General features: G+C 35.0%; 1 protein-coding gene across 1 annotated transcript in view; it reads right to left on the reverse strand.

The window, feature by feature from the left end:
* The window catches only part of LOC121313269 (eukaryotic translation initiation factor 3 subunit E-B-like), a 48,774-nt gene that overhangs the window by 22,718 nt on the left and 4,559 nt on the right, over positions 1-21,497 (reverse strand). Inside the window, exons 4-7 of the mRNA XM_041245631.1 lie at positions 18,401-18,443; positions 13,413-13,517; positions 5,778-5,903; positions 4,337-4,461 (exon numbers count right to left, since the gene is read on the reverse strand). Coding sequence (XP_041101565.1) covers positions 4,337-4,461; positions 5,778-5,903; positions 13,413-13,517; positions 18,401-18,443 — 399 coding nt within the window. The remainder of the gene's footprint in view (positions 1-4,336; positions 4,462-5,777; positions 5,904-13,412; positions 13,518-18,400; positions 18,444-21,497) is intronic.

Here is a 21,497-nt window from a genome sequence, read left to right on the forward strand (position 1 = left end):
CTTCTTTAATGGATTTTAATTTAGAAGTTTGGACTTGAGTCTAACAGAATCACCAAAGTAAATGCACTTGTCTAAAACAGAACAGTGCTTCATCACAAAAAGCCTTAATTTAGTAGTTTATAGACACCTGCACAGCAGACCTAATTACTACATGATGTCTCACGTTTCTTTTGGTCTAAATTAACTCACTCATCAACTTATTATAAAACTGAACTGCATTCTCTGATTTTTACTCTGATTCATGCATATTAAAGTGCAGTGTGTGAGAGGACCACCGAGATGTAATCAATAGCATGACAACTGTTAACGATAAGATGGAAGAATGCAGCACCGAAGGTCCAGCAACTTAAGGATTTTTTTTTTTTTTATCTCCAAAACATATGTAATACTACAGCAAAGTGCACTGTTCCAATTTCATGACGCATCTAGAAATACAAGTAGCAAAACAAGTGTAACTATGCATCCATCCACTCTTCTAGTACCTGTATAATATTTCAAAAGTATTAGGTTTCCTATTAGCACCTACTCATAGGCCATCTGATGGCAGTACTCTAGCTGCCCTTGAACCTGGTTAGATTTCACTAGCCAATCTCTAATCTTTGATATTGCTTTTCTTTTAAACCTTTTTTGTTTCAGTTTTGTTTCAGTTCACAAACAGAATAACTGGTGGAGAGAGTAAAATCAGGTGAAACGGATGTCATAATATATGATGCAATTCACTTTTTTTAGTATGGGAATATCATTACCATGTTCTACATTCAAGGACAGGCATTTGATAAACTACAGTCTTAAGAGGAATCCAAGTAAGAGACACACCTGTGATTATCTTGTTTTGCAAAGTAATAACAATAATACAGTGCATTCCGTCTATAAGAATCACATCCGTCCCGGATGATTTGATTCTTGAAAGCGGTTGATTCTTATAAGCAGACCAATACTATTCTAATTAGCAAAAGCGTGCCTCCGCACATCAGTTTAAATACAGTATACAAATGTCAATGGTGCTCAAGTACGGAGGACAATACATCAAAACAAGTCCTTGTGGGTAAGCAACTTGTCACATGATCATGATTGTTTACTCAAGGCTACAGAATCTTATTTTACTGCAGTATACTTGAGAAGTGATTGTCTTGTGAGGGTGCCTAGTTTAAGTGTGGTATTATGTGTAATGGCCTTTGAATGAAAATGACATTACAGTACAGTATTTTACTGTCAGGACTACCACTGCATTTAAGCATCTGTGGTTTACTTATTTACAGTTGTGATGCAAATCAAATTTTTTTCATTAAGCAGAGATACAAAGCTCAGCATTCCCCCCTTCCTCCTCCTCAGGGCGCAGCATATATCACACAATAACAGTGCTGTATTCAATTAATGAGTATTTATTTTATTGAAACTAATTTTCACAAAAAAAAGTGACACACGCAGTCACTGTAATTACAAACTTGTTCAGTGTTCCCTGCGTCATTGCACGATCCATGCTGCATACGGCCCTAACCACGCGAGATGTGATCAAAATCAAAAACAGTCTTACTGGCTGTACATGCCATTGCAACTGATACAGTACTGTATAACATGTAGTCAGTTTGCCCTGAAATTATTCTCATAAGCGGATTGCTTGATTCTTTTAGCATGGTTAGTATAGGAATTATTTTGACCCAGCAGTTTTGATCACCACATGCAGTTGATTATTATATCAGTGATTCTTATAAATGAAGTGCACTGCAATAACAGAACATATATCGCAGTTTCAACTTTTTTCTGAACTGAACGCACAGAAGGGATGGCCTAATCTCCAATTACATATTAAGATATTTTGCATTTCTCTAACCCTTCCACATGATATACACAACTAAACCCTCAGGAAGCTTTTGGGCTCAAAGCAGGACTACAGTCGGGTTGGCTCTCCCACACAACATTATCTGGAAAACCACAGCATGTCAGAGGTGGGTGGCTCAGTTCTATGTAGAAAAAAGTTTCTGTGTTTATAGAGAGAAATTTCTACGGAGCAATCAGTCTTACATGAGATAAGGTAGGTGACGTAAGTTTACTTGAATCAATTGATTTATAATCTGTACCTTAAAAAAAATATATATATATATATATCACTGACATTACTGTACGGTAGCAGATCTTACAAAGTGTAGAATTTGAATATTAATTGTCAATAAATAACTTGACTGAGATCAAAAACTAGGATTTCAATGCTCCCAGTGATTACTGTGGCAACCACAAGGCTTCACAGCTATGTTCTTCTGCTGAATATCAGTAACACTAAAAACCTTGTCTGGGGAGGACGTATTTAAAATATAGATTTTTCCATCCAGTGTAGAACACGCAAATTAAGACAAAACAGTTATCTGAATGCAGCCAGGAGATTAAATAGACAAGATTTAATTTCAAAATGAACAGCAGGGAGCAATGAGGTTAATGAGACTTAGTGACACACTCCAAATGGCAAATGAGAACAGACTGCAATGGGGATAATAAGAGGTCTAGTAATTTCACTGGTATTCTTCAGAAGCAAGCAATGCAGTAGGCAGACAAGATCTCATGTGGGCTGTGTTAGGACTGCCAAACATTCCCTGAACTTCATAATCATTGGTCACTTGTGCCAGACAACAGCCAAAGGCATTAACGTGTAGGTTTTTTGGTACAAGAATGTGATTTTGGTGCTCCTGTCCACACAGCTGTATATTAATTCAGAGTAATTACTAAGCAGTTTGATTTTTTTCAATCTGATACAATAAAAAGTGTTCCTTCTTTCCAAACAGAAGACCATTGACTTCAATCTCCTTTGTTGTGGTAGTCAATGTAACGGTTTAAATTAAATACATTCATCTGTTCAACTGAACCAATGTACTAAACATTGTTTTTATGACAAAGGATGATTAGGTGCACTATAAACTGAGGACAACATGATTTGAAAGATATGAAGGTAAAAACAAGTGATCCTATTTTGGAAGGAAGAGCTTTTGAGTTTAAATACACTTATTTTGAGCCAATTCTGTTTCTTAAAAGGGTGTCGCATTATTAAAAATAAAAGCTGTAAAATTTCCAATTTCAAGGCTAGGCTTATTATAGTATTCATCATTAATTACACAGCACTGCATTAATAAGTGTTCCGTTTGTAATGTCCTATTACAATTACTAAAAGGAGTCATAGCTTTATTATAGGAGTCAAGTATAGTACCAAATCATATACAAGTGTTTAGGGGAAGACGTAAGCTGGAATGCACTGCCAATGTGTGCTTCTGGCTTTTGTGCAACCCTCCTTCCCCTTCACCAGCTGATCGATACACATTTTTAGTGAATAAATACACACACAAAAAAACCTTTTAAATAATATTTATGGTAGATAGACCTCCCCTATACTCAACTTACATAATGTTCTGTATTTTGATTGTGTCAGCTCAATATTAGACATTAGTCTCCGGTACTTACTATTTACTATAAAACTATATGAAATACATAATGTACAACCATTTTTTTAATTTATTTCTTTATTTTTAGGAGGGAGGTATGTGGGTCCGAGAATCAAACAGCGTTTATATCCTGTGAAGGCTGACAAGATGATAAGGGGTTAAGAATGCCTATAAAAAGTTTAACTGGTTTGTGTTTGATTGTATCAGTGTTTCATGGAGCCAGGATAAGGATCACCTGGCTCAATTAAATTAGGAACACCTGGTTGCAATTAGCAGGCAGGAATATAAGCAGGTGAAAATGATTGTTCTGGTGGCTGTGAAAAGGCTAAGACCCGAGAGGAGGAAGCCTGTAGGACCAGACCTAGAAAAGGTATTTAACACAAGAAGTTTGTGTTTAAAACCCCCAGGTAAACAGCTTAGCGGTCCTGCTCACAGTTAAAGATTGAAAAGTTGAGTTAGTACTAAGGAGTTAGGTCTTTGTTTGTTCATTTGTTTTGTAAATGAAAAATAAAAACGCACAGGCACCACCCTGTTTAACCTGAAATGTGTTTTTTTTGAGTACTACTTTTTTTTAACCCGAGAAGAGTGTGAAGGTCCCGCATGGTGACAAGACATCCCATCGTGCCACAATGACATGGAGGGTGCTCTCAACTCAAAAAATATGTGGTCAACAGCAGCTGCTAATAGAACCACAGTCAAACAGATTCTTCTTTGCAAGGATTCCAGTGAGAAAAAACAAAAACACAAAACTGGTTTACTAAGGGTGTTTTTTTTTTTTTTTTTGGGGGGGGGGGGGGGGGATTGCATGCATTTTGCTTTTTTGCTGCATACTAGTATTATGCTGGTATTGTTTGATTTGCAAACTGTACAAAATATATGAATTACGCATCTTTGAAAATGATGTCACTTACTGTGGCTGGTACAGGAAGAGTTCAATGATGTTGTCTCTACCCTTGGGATGGTTGAAGAAAACAAAAAGTGACCAATGGATCAGCCAGGTCCTTTGCTGAAGAGACTGGAGTGGAGAGCTGACAGACTGCAACAAAAAGAATTGCAACCAATCAAAGTGAAACAGACATGTATACATGATCATTTTAATAAGTAGTGTCAGATATTTTGTAGTCATACACAAACATACAATGGTGAAATCATTTCTGTTTTTATATCTTAACCTTCACCTGTTCAACATTTAACCCTCCATCACTGTCAATAACTGAACTCACACAGAAGGTATAAACGCAGTTAACTTAATTTGAAGAAAGATGTTTTTTTTTTTTTTTTACTCAAATAATTTAATGCAAAAGGATGATAAACTCGTTTATATTATTTAAAACGGTTTGTATTGAATAAATGTTATTTTGGGGTTATAAGTACATTTTACATATTTAAATTGGCACAAAGTATAAAAAAATGTTATATTGTACTTGCAAACAGCACATACCCATGCTGCAATATTTGCAGCTTCAGTGTTTGTCAAAAAAGTAAAATAAAATTCCCTATAAAAATAAAATCAACCTTTTCTACATCTATCCCAGCTCCCCTGTAACACTCTGCACTATTCTGTAAGCAAATAGGAGCAGTGTATGGTAACATACAGTATTTATATACATACAGTACATAAAGACACGTCACTATTGCTCAATAAAGACAGAAAAAAAAATATTTTTTTCACTACTGTACTGTATCAGGTGATAAGCGGGATAGTGTAAAGAATGCAGTTACCAAATACAGTGCTGGAAACTAATGTATTATATACACATATGCACAGTTTCATGAAAAACGCCAATTGGCTAAACAAATAAATCAATAATATTAGATCTATTCTGCCAGTAAGCAGGAGCTGTGATTATGGTATGAACGTAATATTTATCTGTAACCCAAGGGAAGGCGGAAAGGGGTGCAAATGTTCACCATGTGCACGTCAAAGGAGGATTATGCCTGTTTTACAAGTCAGACAAGGATATTCTTGGTATCAAAATAAAGGTAAGCCATTAAAACAATCCTGTGTAAGAATATCCTGCAATCTTTATATAGTTATGAAATATGTTAGTTTTAAAACATAAAGAGGTGCATTTGCACCCTTTGCCATTGATGAAGGGTTAATGCAATCATTACTAGTGACAAGAAAACATCTAAATGCTCAACCCAATAATTATTCAGGAGACAAAAATTACCAAGATTGTATTCAGCACCTATTGTGTATTTTCTTTAAGATGTATTATGGATTACAGGAACGTTACTATCTGAATCAGTATTGTAATATTTCAGTGCATACCATTCCATAGAATACCAATATATTTTTGAAGTCTGTACCACTCATAACAGCCATAAAAATCACTTTACAATATTTACATTGTTATCAATTGTCTCCTTCAATCTGGTGAGGTCTTCCATAGCAGCTTCCCAGTTCTGCATCAATATTTCAGATGCCAGCTTACCCCATAAAGAACTCAAAGCATTTCTGTCAGTAGATGGAACCTGTAAAAAACAAAAACAAAATAAAAATAATAATAATAATAATACAAAAGGACCCCAATTAAAAAAAAAAAAAAAAAACCTCAATAGAAATGCTGTATAAACCTAATATGCCATGGCCCAACTGAAAATATAAATTTGATTGGTCATTAGCCTTACCACTATGGCTTCGTGACTGTGCTACTCATAAAGGTGAAGAGGCCAAGGTTAACTTGAAAAATAAATTCAGTATTTCCAGTTGGGCCATGACATGTCCTCTCTATATATGTAAGCAACAATGCACTCGGGTGCGTTGAGAAGTGGGTTGTAAAAGTGCAAACAAAACCATCAAGTGTATTATTGCATTTGTAAAATGGCTGATACTTCAGTTGTAAAGGGCTACTAATTGACGAAGAACTTACTACTGCTGATTTAATTGTTCATTTACTGGCCGCAGTCAAAAGTATTATCACCCTAATACAAATACAAGCATTTAATAAACATTAGCCACTAATTAAATGACAAAGACCAAAATACACAGTTTCTTGTAGTTTAACAAACAATCTTTATAAAAAAAACAGAAGTACTTAAGCAATTTCAGATATTTGTTCATGACAAAAGCATTGGCACCTTTATATTAAGAGTCTGCACACATTTAATAAAACTAATTAAAATATTTTTAATCATTGAAAACCATTACACACCAACTAAGCTGCATTATAAAGTCTAGGTAATTATTTCCAACATCTGCTGAAGAACGTTTTTGCAACACAGCAGATGATGGTCAATACAAAGATGTTGGATTTACATTTGAGGAAAGCACTCATAGCAAACTAGAACCAATGAAATGGCTGCAGAACAGTTTCAAAGGAATACGGAATACCAAAATCCACAACCAGAACAATAACTAAGTACCACAGAACAAATTCAACTAAATCGCTTGAAAGAAGTGAACAGCCAAAGAAAATTACAAGTACAGCAAGTAAGAGAATCAGAAAAATGAAGAACTGCCAAATTTGACTTGAATGTCAATATGTAGTACATTTATGAAGATTAAATTAATCAACTGTTAAAAGGAAAAAAATAAATTAAAAAAGTAAATATGTACACTTAATGCTGAGTACAGTAACTACTAGGGCTGTTGTTCGAAGGTTTGTTCGCTAGCCAGGAATTCGAAGGTAGTTTTGAACCTCTGAAGGTTCGTCAGGTGGCATTCACAACTTTTTTTTTTCCTCCGTTGACAGAAACCGTTTGGCAATGTGTGAATACAATAAATTACAAACTAAATGTCACCTGCATGCAAAAATTGGATCTTTGGATTTGTATAATGCATATTACATAAACAAAAATGACATTAAAATCCACTACCAAATCATTACACATAGCAACTTTATGGCACCGCTGCCATGTATGGAGCAAGGTATAGTATCCAAAGTTAAGTTAAGTTAAGTTAACTTAAGCACTGACTACCTAGTATACAAGACAGTGTATACAAGAGAAGTGCTATGGTAGAATATGTTTGAAACATACAAAATATATGATTCACTAACCATTTTAATTTATTTATTTATTTTTAAGTAGTTGAATGCAAACAACTGTTGATGAAGACACAACCAATCTCCGGGGTAACTTAACAAGCATAAGTTCATATTATTATTAATTTTTTGTAGAAGTAAAATGAGACTGATAACCTGCTTGGAACGGTGACTTAAATAAAGCTTAAAAATAAAGTCCAGGGATGGCCAATTTCTAAAAACAACTTGTTGTCAAAAAGCTAAAAAAAAAAAATCTACTTGTCTAATTAACAAGGGCAAACCTAGCCTTGTAGCTTGACTGGTTTACTAAATTCTTCACATACACAAAAGGTTCCCTGTGACCCCACCTCACCTGAACAAATTTATAACATACTTTAAGGTCATGTTTTTTTCAGTGCAGTTTGGAACACACTTACTAGTACATTTTAAGTAACATACTAAGAATACAACTATAATAAGCAATACTTGAGAGCTATTCAAATATAAAAATAGCTTCTGCCTGTTTTTTCCACTCTTTCTTTATAAGCTAAATTCAACTTCTGATGTACAGGTGTTTTAGTTAGTTGCATCACTGACACACATTCATTGTCAATTATTACTGCTGCTTTGTGGAGTCCTGATTTTCTTGACGTTCTTTCAGTTTTGTAACGGCTGAATCCCAGATTTATAAAGAACATGTGCTTTTCTACCAAAATGCACGCAAAATTTACAGTAGGCTCCATCAAATACTGCAGACATAAAAGATTTTTTTTTTTTTTTATATGATATATATATATATATATATATATATATATCTTTCTTATACTTAATTGTACTATACCGCTTATAAAACGGATCGTTAGAATGCTGCATGCTGATTGATCCATCAGTGTTCCAAGCCGTTACAATGTCATGATTAGGAACTACTTAGGAGCATAGGCAAATCACTGCACCTGTGCTAATCACGTATCATTGCGCCACCAAAATCAAAGAAAACACCTGTCAAAATACCTGCTGTCATGGAAGATACTGAAGACATCAAGGTGTCTAGTCATATCTTCCAGTTTATATTAGTTTTCACTACGAACCAGTTTGTTATTTTAAACACCACACTGTTTTGGTATTTTATTTGTAGTAGGCCTACATACCAATCTTTTTCTGTAACTTTGGTCGGATCCAGTTGTCAGATATTCAGCTTTATTTTTAGTTGGTATCATCCGTCATTTTGTGAAACTGACTATTCATTTTTAACGGTGGATATTTTAATATTCTGACAGTATTTACATTACTATACGTGATGTCTCAACTACCCAACCCTCACCTTTCTTCACTCTCTCTTCTCCTTACTACCGCACACTCACTCTTTACAGGTGCAAAAACTCTAAATGAAATGAATGCCACCCAAATTGGGCTGTTAAATGCTTAAATGACTGGCTTAAAAAAAAAAAAAAAAAAAATACAATTTGACTAAATTAATTACTTAATAACCTTCATCCCAACAAAGCACCTTAAACTCTTGCGCTGTTAGTCAATATGGGAGTGAATTACCTAGCAACAAATGTTACGTAGAATATGGAGGTATCAGCACCTCACAGATATACAACTAAGCATTTTTTTTCTTCTTTTTAATAGTTATTTAAAGACAGAAAAATGAATTGAAACACATAGCAAGGTTTTTATAGTTATTTAAGAAAATGATTGATATTTTATTTTTTTTACTTGACAACAACGCACCAAGAAGTGTAGTGTATTGTAGCGTTCCAGGGTAAACAAAAGGGGACGACAGCAGCAAGATGTCAAAAAAGGTTTTATCCACACATGGTCAGGACACCACAACACAGCCCACTGCAGCCCCTTTATACTCCAGGCAGCAGCAACTGTGTGTAAATAAACATGTATTTTTATTGAAATTATAAAAACATGATTACTGTTCTATATAACGTATTTTCAAACTACACGTGAATGTTTTATTCCATTTATATGAATTGTCAAATAGGATTTTCAATCAAATATAAACAAGTAGCTATGTGACCAGTAAATTATGCAAATCAATACCATTGAAGGCTCGAACCTTCCTTCGCTAATGTGTTCCGAACATTCGAAGATCAAAATGTAGCCTTCGTTGCAGTCCTAGGAATTATTTGCCTTTTCTCTTGAAAAAAAATGATTCAGCAATGATGCTTCAGGCATTTTCATCCTTTTCTCAATGCAATGGCCTGACTTGCCTGGTTCCAGTTTATGTTAAGATGGCAAAAGGCAACGACTGCATACATGATGCGCACTACAACAGGTTATCTTTGAATTAGCCAACCATGGTCGTTGTTTTTACAGAGAATAACACATTCACACTGGAGAAATTCAACATCAGTCAGTACTGAGATTGTTATATCCAGGTGGTTCATGGCAAGTGATTGTTCTAATAGGACTAGTTTCCATTGAGAAAATTGGTTCTTGCTGTTGGGATAGTTAAAAACAGGGGTTTGTTAGTGAAGTTAGCTTAAGCACACATGTAAATGACTGTTGACTCAATTAACCATCTTCTTTGTAAATAAATACAAAAACACTAATGTATAAATTACTATTATATTTTTAAAAGTGTTTACTTTTCTTATTGGAAGTTCTCTGGATAGACACCATCTCATTATGGTTGGCTCTGCACAGTGACTTACTTTTAGTAGTGCTATGCTAGAATAGTTTCAATATCTGGATTTTCCAGCAGTTACCTTAAGTTTCCATTTGTTAGCAAAATGGCACATTCGCTGACTGACCAGCAACAATACATTTACTGTGTTGGAAATCTAACATGACACTAAATCTTTATTCTCAACCTTCACTCCCATCATTAACAAATAATATGAATAACCAACTCTTTTCATGCAGTTGTAATGGTATCTTAGTTCTGGTTTCACAGTCCTGCTTTAAGCTGTTTCCATTTCCAACTACATTTCCAAAGTAAATGACTTACAGTATCACGATTCCATTATAATGTGCTAAAGTGTGTGGATGACAGTCCTAGGTACAGATCGGTCAGCTACTCACTATGGGATTTAAAACTGATAAACTTTATATTTAAATTAAAAGTACTTTTACATTGTAAAGAGTAGACTGAAGCATTAGAATTGCTTCAGCCAAAATTAGATTTAAAACAGAACCAGCAAAATACTTGCACTATTTTTTTTTTTTTTATTATCTCATTCAAAATTAAATTTCCAAAGTATCAGCAAAATAACAATTTTCTACAAGTTTTCTCATAGAAGGATAATAAAAAGAATTTTTTCCACATGGCTGGAAAGTGTCAGCTCCCATTCAGTAAGCTCCCTTAAATATAAAGTACAAATGCTGTTAAGGCTTAACTTCAAAGAAAGTTAGAATTATGCATTTCCAAAACATATGGTTTATTCAGGGTTAGAAACTCATACAAATTAAATCTGATGAAGAGTAGTTGGAAGTCTGTGTCTCAGTAGTCCTCTGGGCAAGTACTTAATAAATGTACACATATACCTTGACTTTTCCTAAATACATACATTAAATATCCTGACAGCGTTTGAAAGTCAGAATCACAAAAATCACGGTAATTACTTAGTTTGAAAACCAGGCTTTAATCACTGATAATAGGTGCATAGGCAGGGATTCCGTGAGTGCTCTAGGGCTCAAGCACCAATGGGGGAAACATAAGGTCCAACATAGTGCAAATAAATCATAGTGTGGATGCCTCAGAACCAGAACGGTTATTGCAGCATTTAAAAAGTAAAACATTCACTGGCGGCACTGACAAACCGGAAGGTGATCCTTCACATATTTAACTCCATTTATGTCTCCCAGCTTACTTGAAGATCTGAGTTTCCCTTGCTTTTCTTTTGTACTTTTAATGCTCTAATTAGTATCCAACCTAGCAGATTCAGCATTTGTCAGTTCTGTATTTGCTGAAGCAGTTTTCTCCCGCTGTTAATTAAAAAAAGAAAAAAAAAATGTTGCCACCTTGCTAACAATTTCATCCCCAGGCCTACAGTGAAATGTGCTGTCTTTAATTTTGGACTTTAGTGATGACCATGTGTGTATATGGAGTATATTAATTATTGTAGGTAGTAATTCAGTTACAAATCACTCAGACTGTAACCACCAACTCTACATACTATTTACAAAAATTGTAGCTGGTAACAAATGTAATGAACAATAAAAGCGTGGGCCATCTGGTGCCGTCAGTGTCCGTTTCGCTCTTCGTAACGAGGTGTAGGAACGTTTACTAAGATGCCTTTGTTAAAACATTCTTTTTTTTTTTTTTTTAAATCTAAATTTCTAAGTGTTTATTTTTTAGGAAAATAAAATGTAAGCCTATGTCACAAAGACGGCTGGAGTGGGTGACATCAGACCAGAAACAGGAACCAGGAAATAAACAAGAGAGGTGGAGTTGGGTGGAGCCAAGCGATTGGTACTGCTTAGCATTTAATAATTTAAACAAGCAGAAAATAAAAGGTTGCAGGACAAACAAAACACAGGACGCGGCACTCGTAGGCAAAGCAAAACCGACTACACAGACAAAACACGGTGAGTTTCTATTATTATTTATTACAATTACCTCCGTCTCCAACCCAGTTCTCCACTCACCAAACACGCAACCCCGAGTGAGTGAAAACATGCAGCTTTTATGGAGCTGTAACAAGACTCGATTGCTAATCAATCATTCAATTGGAGTCGCGGTACATTTGCACGTGAATTAATAGAAGTGCAATTCCCCGTGCTCGCATATTATTTTACTTGCACGTGTAGAACTGTGTAATCCTCGTGCCTAAATACAAAATACACATTTGAAACACTTGTGCTCGCAACCCATATTTATATCCTGTGTATTTTATACATAAACACCAACATTAAAACACACTAGATACAACAGAAAACACTTAAAAACATAAAGGGGCGGGACACTCCCTATTTTTAGGGACCCCAACTGTTGTGGATTCCAACTTAGGCACGTCACAACATGAATAGCAAATTTCAAAAGGTACTACCACAATATTGTTAGTTTGTAACCCTGTGTAGTAACAACATTATTATTGTTATTGTTATTATTATTATTATTATTATTGTAGATGCCCTTTATCCAGGGCAACTTACAGCTGTTACAAAATATCGTAATACCAAGTATTACATTGCAAAAAAAACATTAAAATCAGTAGAAAGTGAGATCAAATTCAAATAAGAGCAAAATAAAGAATACAGTAAATACATTTAAGAGGGAATTTGATTAAGCAGTAAACATAGTAAAAATGTTTTCTTATAAAGAGTAAATTCCATTAAGAGCACAATTACAAAAAACTTGCTTTATTGGTTATGCATTCTTAACTATTAACATCAAAAAAATGCTTCTGCTTTTATTTATAGTATTTCACTGGAAACTACTGAAAATGCCTGGGCAAGTTATCAAGCTGTCAACTACAAAAATAGCTGATGTAAAATGTATTTTAAATAAATGTGGAGAACAGATCATAAACAATAACCAATAAAATGATGCACTAATGTGGAGAGTGATCTCCAAGCAAATGCACAGGTTTCTATTGATGTTTTCAGTACAGCGCTTTCCAACTGATATGTAGATATCAACATATGGCATTGCTCTAGAACAGAAAGTCACACCATAATGACATTAATTTATGCTTAGTCTGGGGATTTTTTTCTCTGTCTAAAAATGACCACAGTATTTCCTATAAATATTTTCATGATCTACTTATCAGAGTTTTATCTCACCTTCTATATATTAAAGTAAGACATTCAGTTTGTGCTGCAAAATTCTTTCTGAAATATTAACAACGCACTTCAATGCAAGTCTCTTAAGCTCTTTTACTACCTGTCTACTACATAATGTAAAGGCTTTGAAGGGCTTAGAGAACTAGACTCTTGTACTTGGCCAACTGGTCCATTTCCACTAGTTTAGACATTTTACATAGAGTTGAAATTACCAACCAGCCAGGCTAAATGACTCTACCCACCTTCGCACCGGACTATTGAGCTATATAATACTTACCAAAACTCGGAAGAAATAAAGGTATTCGGCAGCTCCCGAGTAGTTGCCACACTCATACTGGAACTTGGCATATCTGTACAGAGTATCCAAATATTCTTGTCGAAACTAGAAAGGAAAAAAAAAGTCTGTCATGGTTAATTTAGAAGTAGTGCCAGGACAAATAGCCGAATATTCGAACAAATATTTTTTGACATGTATTCAGACACAAAAATGAGATGGTCGTATTCACTACAAATGAAAAAAATACCTTTACTGCTTCACCAGAATTTGTGTGACAGTAAAAAAAAAAAAAAAAAAAAAAAAAAAAAAAAAAAAGGCAAATGAAAAAGTGCTCTGTACAATATGCAGCGTTCCCTCTAAGGCTAAAATGAGTGCATTTTTCGCAGCAACTGGCAACAACCTTCGCACTCAGTTTAGCAACTTTTGCACTCAGTTTAATTTATATGAGGATAATGCGATAGTATTCTTAAAGTTTTGCTGTAATTCGTGTGATCATGTACGAGTCAATACCATTAAATATCATAATGCCAGTCATAAGCATGTACAGAATAAGAAAGCAAATAAGACGACAGCAATGGCAAAGCAGTACATTCTTCTATGCTGAAAAACTAAGAGCTAAGGCACTGCACTCAAGGCGGCACTTTCCCGAAGTAAGCTAAATTAATTGAATATTTAATTATCGTTTAGTTTATTTCTTTCCACGCTACCTCCCTACTGCACTACACTGCACAACATTGATTTCATAAAGACATTCACTCTGGAGATACGCCTCTTTAAATCTTGCAAATAACACTGTAGAATTAGGAAAGAAGCAATTGAGAGGATTAATTATGCATTTACATTAGAAGTGGTGCTCTTTAAATTCCAATCGGGTAATACATAGCAGTGAACCTGTTTTAGAGCAAAGAGTCAGTCAACATTTATCTGTGTTTCATATTTTATCCTGGTTATTATTATAATGCCAGTAAAACGCTAAACTTAATTTGTGGAAAGTCTACACCCCCTTTCAAAATTTTCACTTTTTGGTTGTCTTACAGCCTGGAATTAAAATACATTAAAATATTTTTTTTTTTTTTTTTTTTTATTTATCTATACATCCTACCCCACAACTTCCAAGTGAAAAAAAAAAAAAAAAAAAAGATTCTAGAAATTTGTAGAAAATTAATTAAAAATAAAAACTAAAATAGCTCGGCTGGATTAGTGGCGTCGTCCCCCCTCCTTGTAATAGCAATCCTAAATTAGCTCAGGTGTAACCAATCGCCTTCAGAATCACACACCAAGTTAAATGGCCTCCATCTGTGTTCAACTGTAGTGATTCACATGATTTCAGGATAAATTAAGCAGTTCCTGTAGGTTCCCTCTATTGGGTAGTGCATTTCAAAGCAAAGACTCAACCATGAGCACCAAGGCGCTTTCAAAAGAATTCCGGGACAAAGTTGTTGAAAGGCACAGATCAGGGGATGGGTATAAAAAAAGATATATCAAAAGGCCTTGAATATCCCTTGGAGCACGGTCAAGACGATTAAAAAGTGGAAGGTGTATGGCACCACCAAGACCCTGCCTAGATCAGGTCGTCCCACCAAACTGGATGACCGAGAAATAAGGAGACTGATCAGAGGCTACCAAGAGGCCAATGGCAATTTTGCAAGAGCTACAGGCTTTAATGGTCAAGACTGGTCAAAGTGTGCATGTGACAACACTATCCCAAAACCCCACAAATCTGGCCTGTATGGTAGGGTGACAAAAAGGAAGCCATTATTCAAGAAAGCCCACCTTGAATCATCATCATGCAAAAAAAAAAAAAAAAACTCAGGAGATTCTATAGCCATGACGCAAAAAGTTTTGTGGTCTGACGAAATTAAAATGCAACTTTTTGGCCAAAATGCAAAGCGTTATGTTTGGTGCAAACTCAACATAGCACATCACCCAAAGAACACCATTTCTACTGTGAAGCATGCTGGTGGCAGCATCATTTTATGGGGATGTCTCTCATCAGCATGGACTGGGGCACTTGTCAGGATAGAAGGAAAAATGAATGGAGCAAAGTACAGAGAAGTCCTTGAGGAAAACCTGCTGCCCTCTGCAGAAAGCTGAAACTGGGATGGAAGTTTACCTTTCAGCATGACAATGACCCAAAGCACACAGCCAAAGCTACACTGGAGTGGCTAAGGAACAACAAGGTAAATGTCCTTGAGTGGCCCAGTCAGAGTGCTGACCTAAATCCAATCGAAAATTTGTGGCATGATTTGAAGATTGCTGTCCATCAACGCTCCCCAAGGAACTTGACAGAGCTTGAAATGTTTTGTAAAGAATGGTCAAATATTGCCAAATGTAGGTGTGCAAAGTTGGTAGAGACCTAACCCAACAAACTCACAGATGTAATTGCTGCCAAAGGTGTTTCCACCAAGTATTAACTCTTGGGGGTGGAGACTTATCCAATTATGATCTTTCAGTTTTATATTTTTAATATATCATTTTTCTCAATAAAAAACTTTTTTCCCCTTAAAAGTGTGGAGTATGGTGTGCAGATAAATGGAAAAATCCTCATTTAACTGCATGAAACTCTGAGGCACTGACACAACAAAATGTGAAAAAAGTTTAAGGGGGTGTAGACTTTCTATAGGCATTGTATATACAAGACACGTTTTTAATTTCATGGAATATTCGATTTTATTAAAATATTATCAATTTGTTATCGCGGGGTCCCATAAATAATTTGATTATTATTGTTGCAAGCCTAATATACACATATAGCTAACTAATGTCACTGTTTAATAAAACAAACCCAGCAGTTTTTTTTTTTTTTTTTTTCAAACATTGGGTGATATCCCTTATTCTGTTATTCCTTCTTAGTTTCCTCAAAATTGTACAGCATTTAAAAATGCAGTGAAAAGGCAGAGTGCAGGCATACATATTTATGAATAAACCAGTCAGTATAACACGTTGCAGAAATATTTTAAATGTAGCAGTACCATGCTGGAATTAGCTTTCATTTTCAAAACAGCTTGGAATGCAGGATTCAACGATAGTGCGGCACATGTTTTTTTGTTTGTTTTTTTGGGGGGGTTAATTGTTGTCTTTCTAGATGTGTATGATTTGTTAGCTACCGAAATCTCAGTCATCAACTGAAGATAAGGATAATTTCATACCGCTTAATTTGCACTGATGAAACATAACCTGGTTAACCATACTGATGGCATATCAAACGCTTAGATAAGTGATATGGTTGCATTCTTGTATAACTTAAGGATAACACAAAATACACTGACAAGGAATTGCATTAGCTTACTCGAGCACAAGGTGGTTTTAATAAATACTTTCTGATTTAAATATAGGTCTACTGTGTGATAGCTTGGGTTAAGTCTATTTAAAAAAGTAGGTAGGTGTGTATTTTTTTTAAAATTATTTTTATATACAATTATTAGTTGAATAAACCGCTATCGAATAAGACCATTTTGCTAACTACTTTCCAGGCAGGTAGAAAACAACTGCCTAAAAAGTTCACTTCTAGCCCTGATATTATATATTTTTTGTTGCCACTTTCTGCTATGTGGAATGTAATAAACGAGAAGCAAAACAGTGAGATTTTTTTACGCCATTTTCACGTTTGTTTTATTTGACGTGATTGAAGTTTAAATTTCAGTTTTTGTTTTCTTGTTCAGCTTTTTAGTTTATGAAAACGTCCACAGTTTAATGTGAAGAAACGGCAATGGCTGTGTCAACTTTATGTCCTATTTATTTCGGAAATAAACAAAACATTTAACTTTAACTCTTATTTGGACTCCTTTGTTTTGTAGTTAATTCACTGGGGTAAAGTAAGTCCTACACAACTTATTCTTTACTCCTGGGATATTTTTCTATTTTAATGTGTTACATATTGTAAGGTCTTGCTGTAAAATTAAGGCACACACCCCCTGCTGCTATGCTGTCTCTGCCTGTGTTCAGAGCAATATAATGACTTATTACTTTTTGAAAAACGAACAAACATCCAAACGAATATTTGAATTATGAGCGAACATCTGAACATGAAGATCCTGTGGTCGTCCCAGCACTAATTTAAATTTAATTACTGTTAAAACATGCATAGTATTTACAATGGCACTTCACATGGAAAATTATGGGAAGCACAAGACAAGCACAAAAGACAAGTACAAGTGTGGAGTTTGACAAAACTCATTGAAGCTAACAAAATAATTTCATAAACCTTATCCATGTTGCACTTCCATTAGCTACATAGGTCTCAAGTGTGCAATTTTAAAATGAACACATGTTATAGCACTCATGTATTTTAATTTCAAAGCATGATTTCTGATAATATTTTAGGTTAAAGGAAGCTATCGGTTTCTATGCCTTATTCTTGGTTTACCTCTTTTCACTTGCACTCACTGGGTAATTTCACCTCAGAACTGTATTGTGTCACAGCAGGTTACTGGCTGAAAACATATCAGTCAATAGGGGAAGCAGCTGATCGACTACTGACAGGAAAAAAGTCAATGAAGTACTGGGGACAATTTACCCTCACCAGGTGAAATGACCCAGGAAGTACAAGACAGTCTAGTACCATGGCTTGTGAACAGTTTTGTTTAACTTGGTGTTGCACCAGGTAACAGGTTTAGAAATTAAAATACATGTTAGGTATAAAATGCGTTTCTTTCAAACCTGCATACTGGAGACCTATACAATGAATCGAGGCCTAGATGTGCAAGGCAATGCAATTTTATGGAACTATTTTGTTAGTTACAATTACTTTAACTATAAAAGTCATGCAGATTTGCTGATTTAATAAAATGCTATGATAAACTCATCATTCAAAGTATGACACTACTTCAAAGTTGTTGCCCAGCCTGCGGGACACTATTTTACGAACTGCCTTCAAACAACATAGGATTGAACAGTACATAATGTATAGAGACAGATAAAATAAAATTCATGCTGTAAATTACTATAATGAAATATTTAAGTCAAAGTTGTTATGCAGGTGTACTTACAGCATGCTTCTCAGCCAAGTAGTCAAACAGCATTCGTCCATCCCTAAGCAAAAATGAAAAAAAAACAAAAAAAAAAAACTTAAGATTTATTTTTTTCTTATAGGCAGTTAAATCTTAAATGAAAGGAAATGTTGTCTATTGAAACAAAACTTAAAAAAAAACGTGCATATTACTGGAATTCTTTAGTGTTATTTCAACATGATAGAATTCAATTACTGAACAAGCAACTATTAACAAGCTTGAATTAAGCAAAATTAATTAGATTACAGACAAATAGGTTTCATGATCAGGAAACTGTAACACTCAAGGGCATCATTTTTGACAGAATAATTACACTTTATTATCATTATAACACAAAGGATACAATCTACACATAGGAACTAACTGCAACATGTCTTGAGTAGGAAGAAAGCAAATGTTTGGAGATATTTAAAGAATGCAACTAAGATTTGTATCTCAAAGAATATTGATTGTTTGCCCAGAATTTGTGTGGATAAGATGCTATTACTAGTACTTGAAATTTGACTAAATGGCAGTTTCTGTCTTTGTTTTGCACACATTGATTTATAAAATACCTTCCAGACATGACATTGGAAAAAAAAAACGAACCAACTGTTCAACATGTAACAGTGCTGCTTCTCCAATTGCAACTGATTAATTCAATCTGGTTAGTAACTATGCTCACCACATGGTCATTTTGTTTCAAATTTGGCTGCGTCTGCTAAGAAATAAATAATAATTGACTCAACTGCCAAAGCTCAGTAGGAGGAGATAAGTTTAGTTTACTTGTATGTTCACAGTATGTTTATAAAGCTTCTTTACTACATATCTTTTACTGTTTTACTGCATTCTAATAGATGTTTCTATTTCCAGCTATATCAAACTTCACCCCCTTATATCCGAGTTAAACAAAATACACCCACCCCTCATTACACCGCCCCCTCGCTATGCTGCGGATTCGGATATATCACAGTCCTGGAGTTGGCTCCCCATTTGCACAGTCTAACTGTGCATGCCTTAGCTGCAGTATACACAGACAATTTCACTTAGAATTACTGTTCATTTTATTTCTTAAGTCACATCACAAACTAAAATATACAGAACAATTAAAAACAAAGCATTAATATCGTACTGTTATCATAGAAACACTCATTGCACAATAACACAAAAAAACTTAATATCTACTTGCTGGAGCAATTTTTTAAGTCATGCACTAGAAAAAGTCACAGGGTAGGTACGTTGGCTCCCTAGCAACAAGCCTCCTACATTGGGAATGGACTTTTTCAATGCAGTGGTTTGGGCATTTGAGAAAGAAGAGGAAGATTCATGAAGTTAACTGGAGACTGAAGTTGACTAGAAGCAATAACCCTCTGCAGAGGATTTATATCGGACCCTGACGCCCCCGATAAAACGAGGGAGTGGTTGTACAGTATTTGTTATTAGCCTACTGTATTTGTTTTTCTACAGGTCTCTCTCTCTCTCTCTCTCTCTCTCTCTCTCTCTCTCTCTCTCTCTCTCTCTCTCTCTTACTGCGGACCTATATAGAGAGGATTTGTACTGAACCCTGACACCCGCGATAGAGTGGCTGGTGTACAACATTTTAAAATGAACTGCTGTTTCACTTTTATATTGCCTCCTAACTGTCTGTTTCAAACTAGAGGGGGATACAGGTGCAAAACTCTGTAGACTCTTTATCCCCACGGCTGGGGGGGCACAGGACGACAAATGCATTTTACTTCACTAATAGTGATGTTATAATACAAAGAACCATCCATTAATAAATTCAACAAGAATACTTCAGTTTTGTTTATATTCTAAAGTTTCAATATACTATTTTTTTTTTTGTCCTTCACCTGTTGCAAGTGCACATTTTCGTATACAGTACATGTGCATTGCAACCATGTCATAAAATTGTTAATGTTAAGAAAGCATTATACAGTAGTTCAAAGAGTTCCCTAAGTAAAACCAGACTCACTTTTAAGTAACCTAATTAAAATGTACTGAACTCTAACTCAGTGGTGCTGTAGAGGTCTTTGCGGGTCCAAATTAATCAACCCAACCCGACCACAAACCGACAATTATTTACCCAACCCGTCCATATGTAAAATTTTTGTTATTAGACCCAGATCCGTCCAGGCCCAAAAAAACAATGGAACGCTTTTTCATTCCTCAGCTTAGTATATGCACTAACTAGATACAGTATTAAAGCAGTGTTTTTTTTTTTTTCCAGTCAACCTAGAAATCTGGCTGAACTACAGTGTTTACTCTACCATGAACATACACAGAGGACTGTAAAATTAAATAATGTTTGTGTTAAAGATAAATACATGATCTGAAAATCAAATGAACTGAAGTACGATCTCATAAATGTGTGACTTTATTAGAAACTTAACACAAGAGCAAATGAAATTGAGATGTAAAATGTGTTTTGCAAAACTTGTTTTCCTTCTTTGTCTACAAAAATAACAAATGATTCCCACACCGCAGGCTTGCATTTTTCTGTGAGCTTTTCTGTGCTCCTAAAAGAAACACCTTCGATATAGGTCACGTGTCTGCTGCTGTAAGCCATGTCATGTGCTACTAGGGGAAGCCAATCCACACATCAGCAATTACAAACAATGATTTTTAGTAGCAAAGAGCGCCTCTAATAGTAATCAGCAGTTTGTGATTTACTGAGTAAACCTAATTGAACACTACCCGAGTGTTGCGTGACAACTTTGCAACAGAAAACCCGTTTAGTACCCTTCAGGCCTCGGGTCCCTGTAGACCCATGAAGACCTCTGGCGCAAAGTGTGGAGCGTGTCAGAAAAGAGTCGGTAAGGGGGCGCGACTATGACTTTTTTTTTTTTTTTTTTTTTTTTAAGGATAGAACATTTTAAATAAATACATAAATGACAGCTGAAATGGCAGTTTCCATGTATGAGGCACCAAATGTAAAAATGAAGCACTAATATTTTAACAGTGTTTTTCCCAGATTTAATGTAATTCGTGTATTTTTTCCTAGATCTAACCAAAAAAACTTGATTTGTATTCAGCTGAACCTAGACTTTTTGGTTAAATCTAGGAAAAAATATGTGATTTACATTCATTGCAGAAA

This window comes from Polyodon spathula, chromosome 3 (assembly GCF_017654505.1).
Source record: "Polyodon spathula isolate WHYD16114869_AA chromosome 3, ASM1765450v1, whole genome shotgun sequence".
NCBI classification, from domain to species: domain Eukaryota; kingdom Metazoa; phylum Chordata; class Actinopteri; order Acipenseriformes; family Polyodontidae; genus Polyodon; species Polyodon spathula.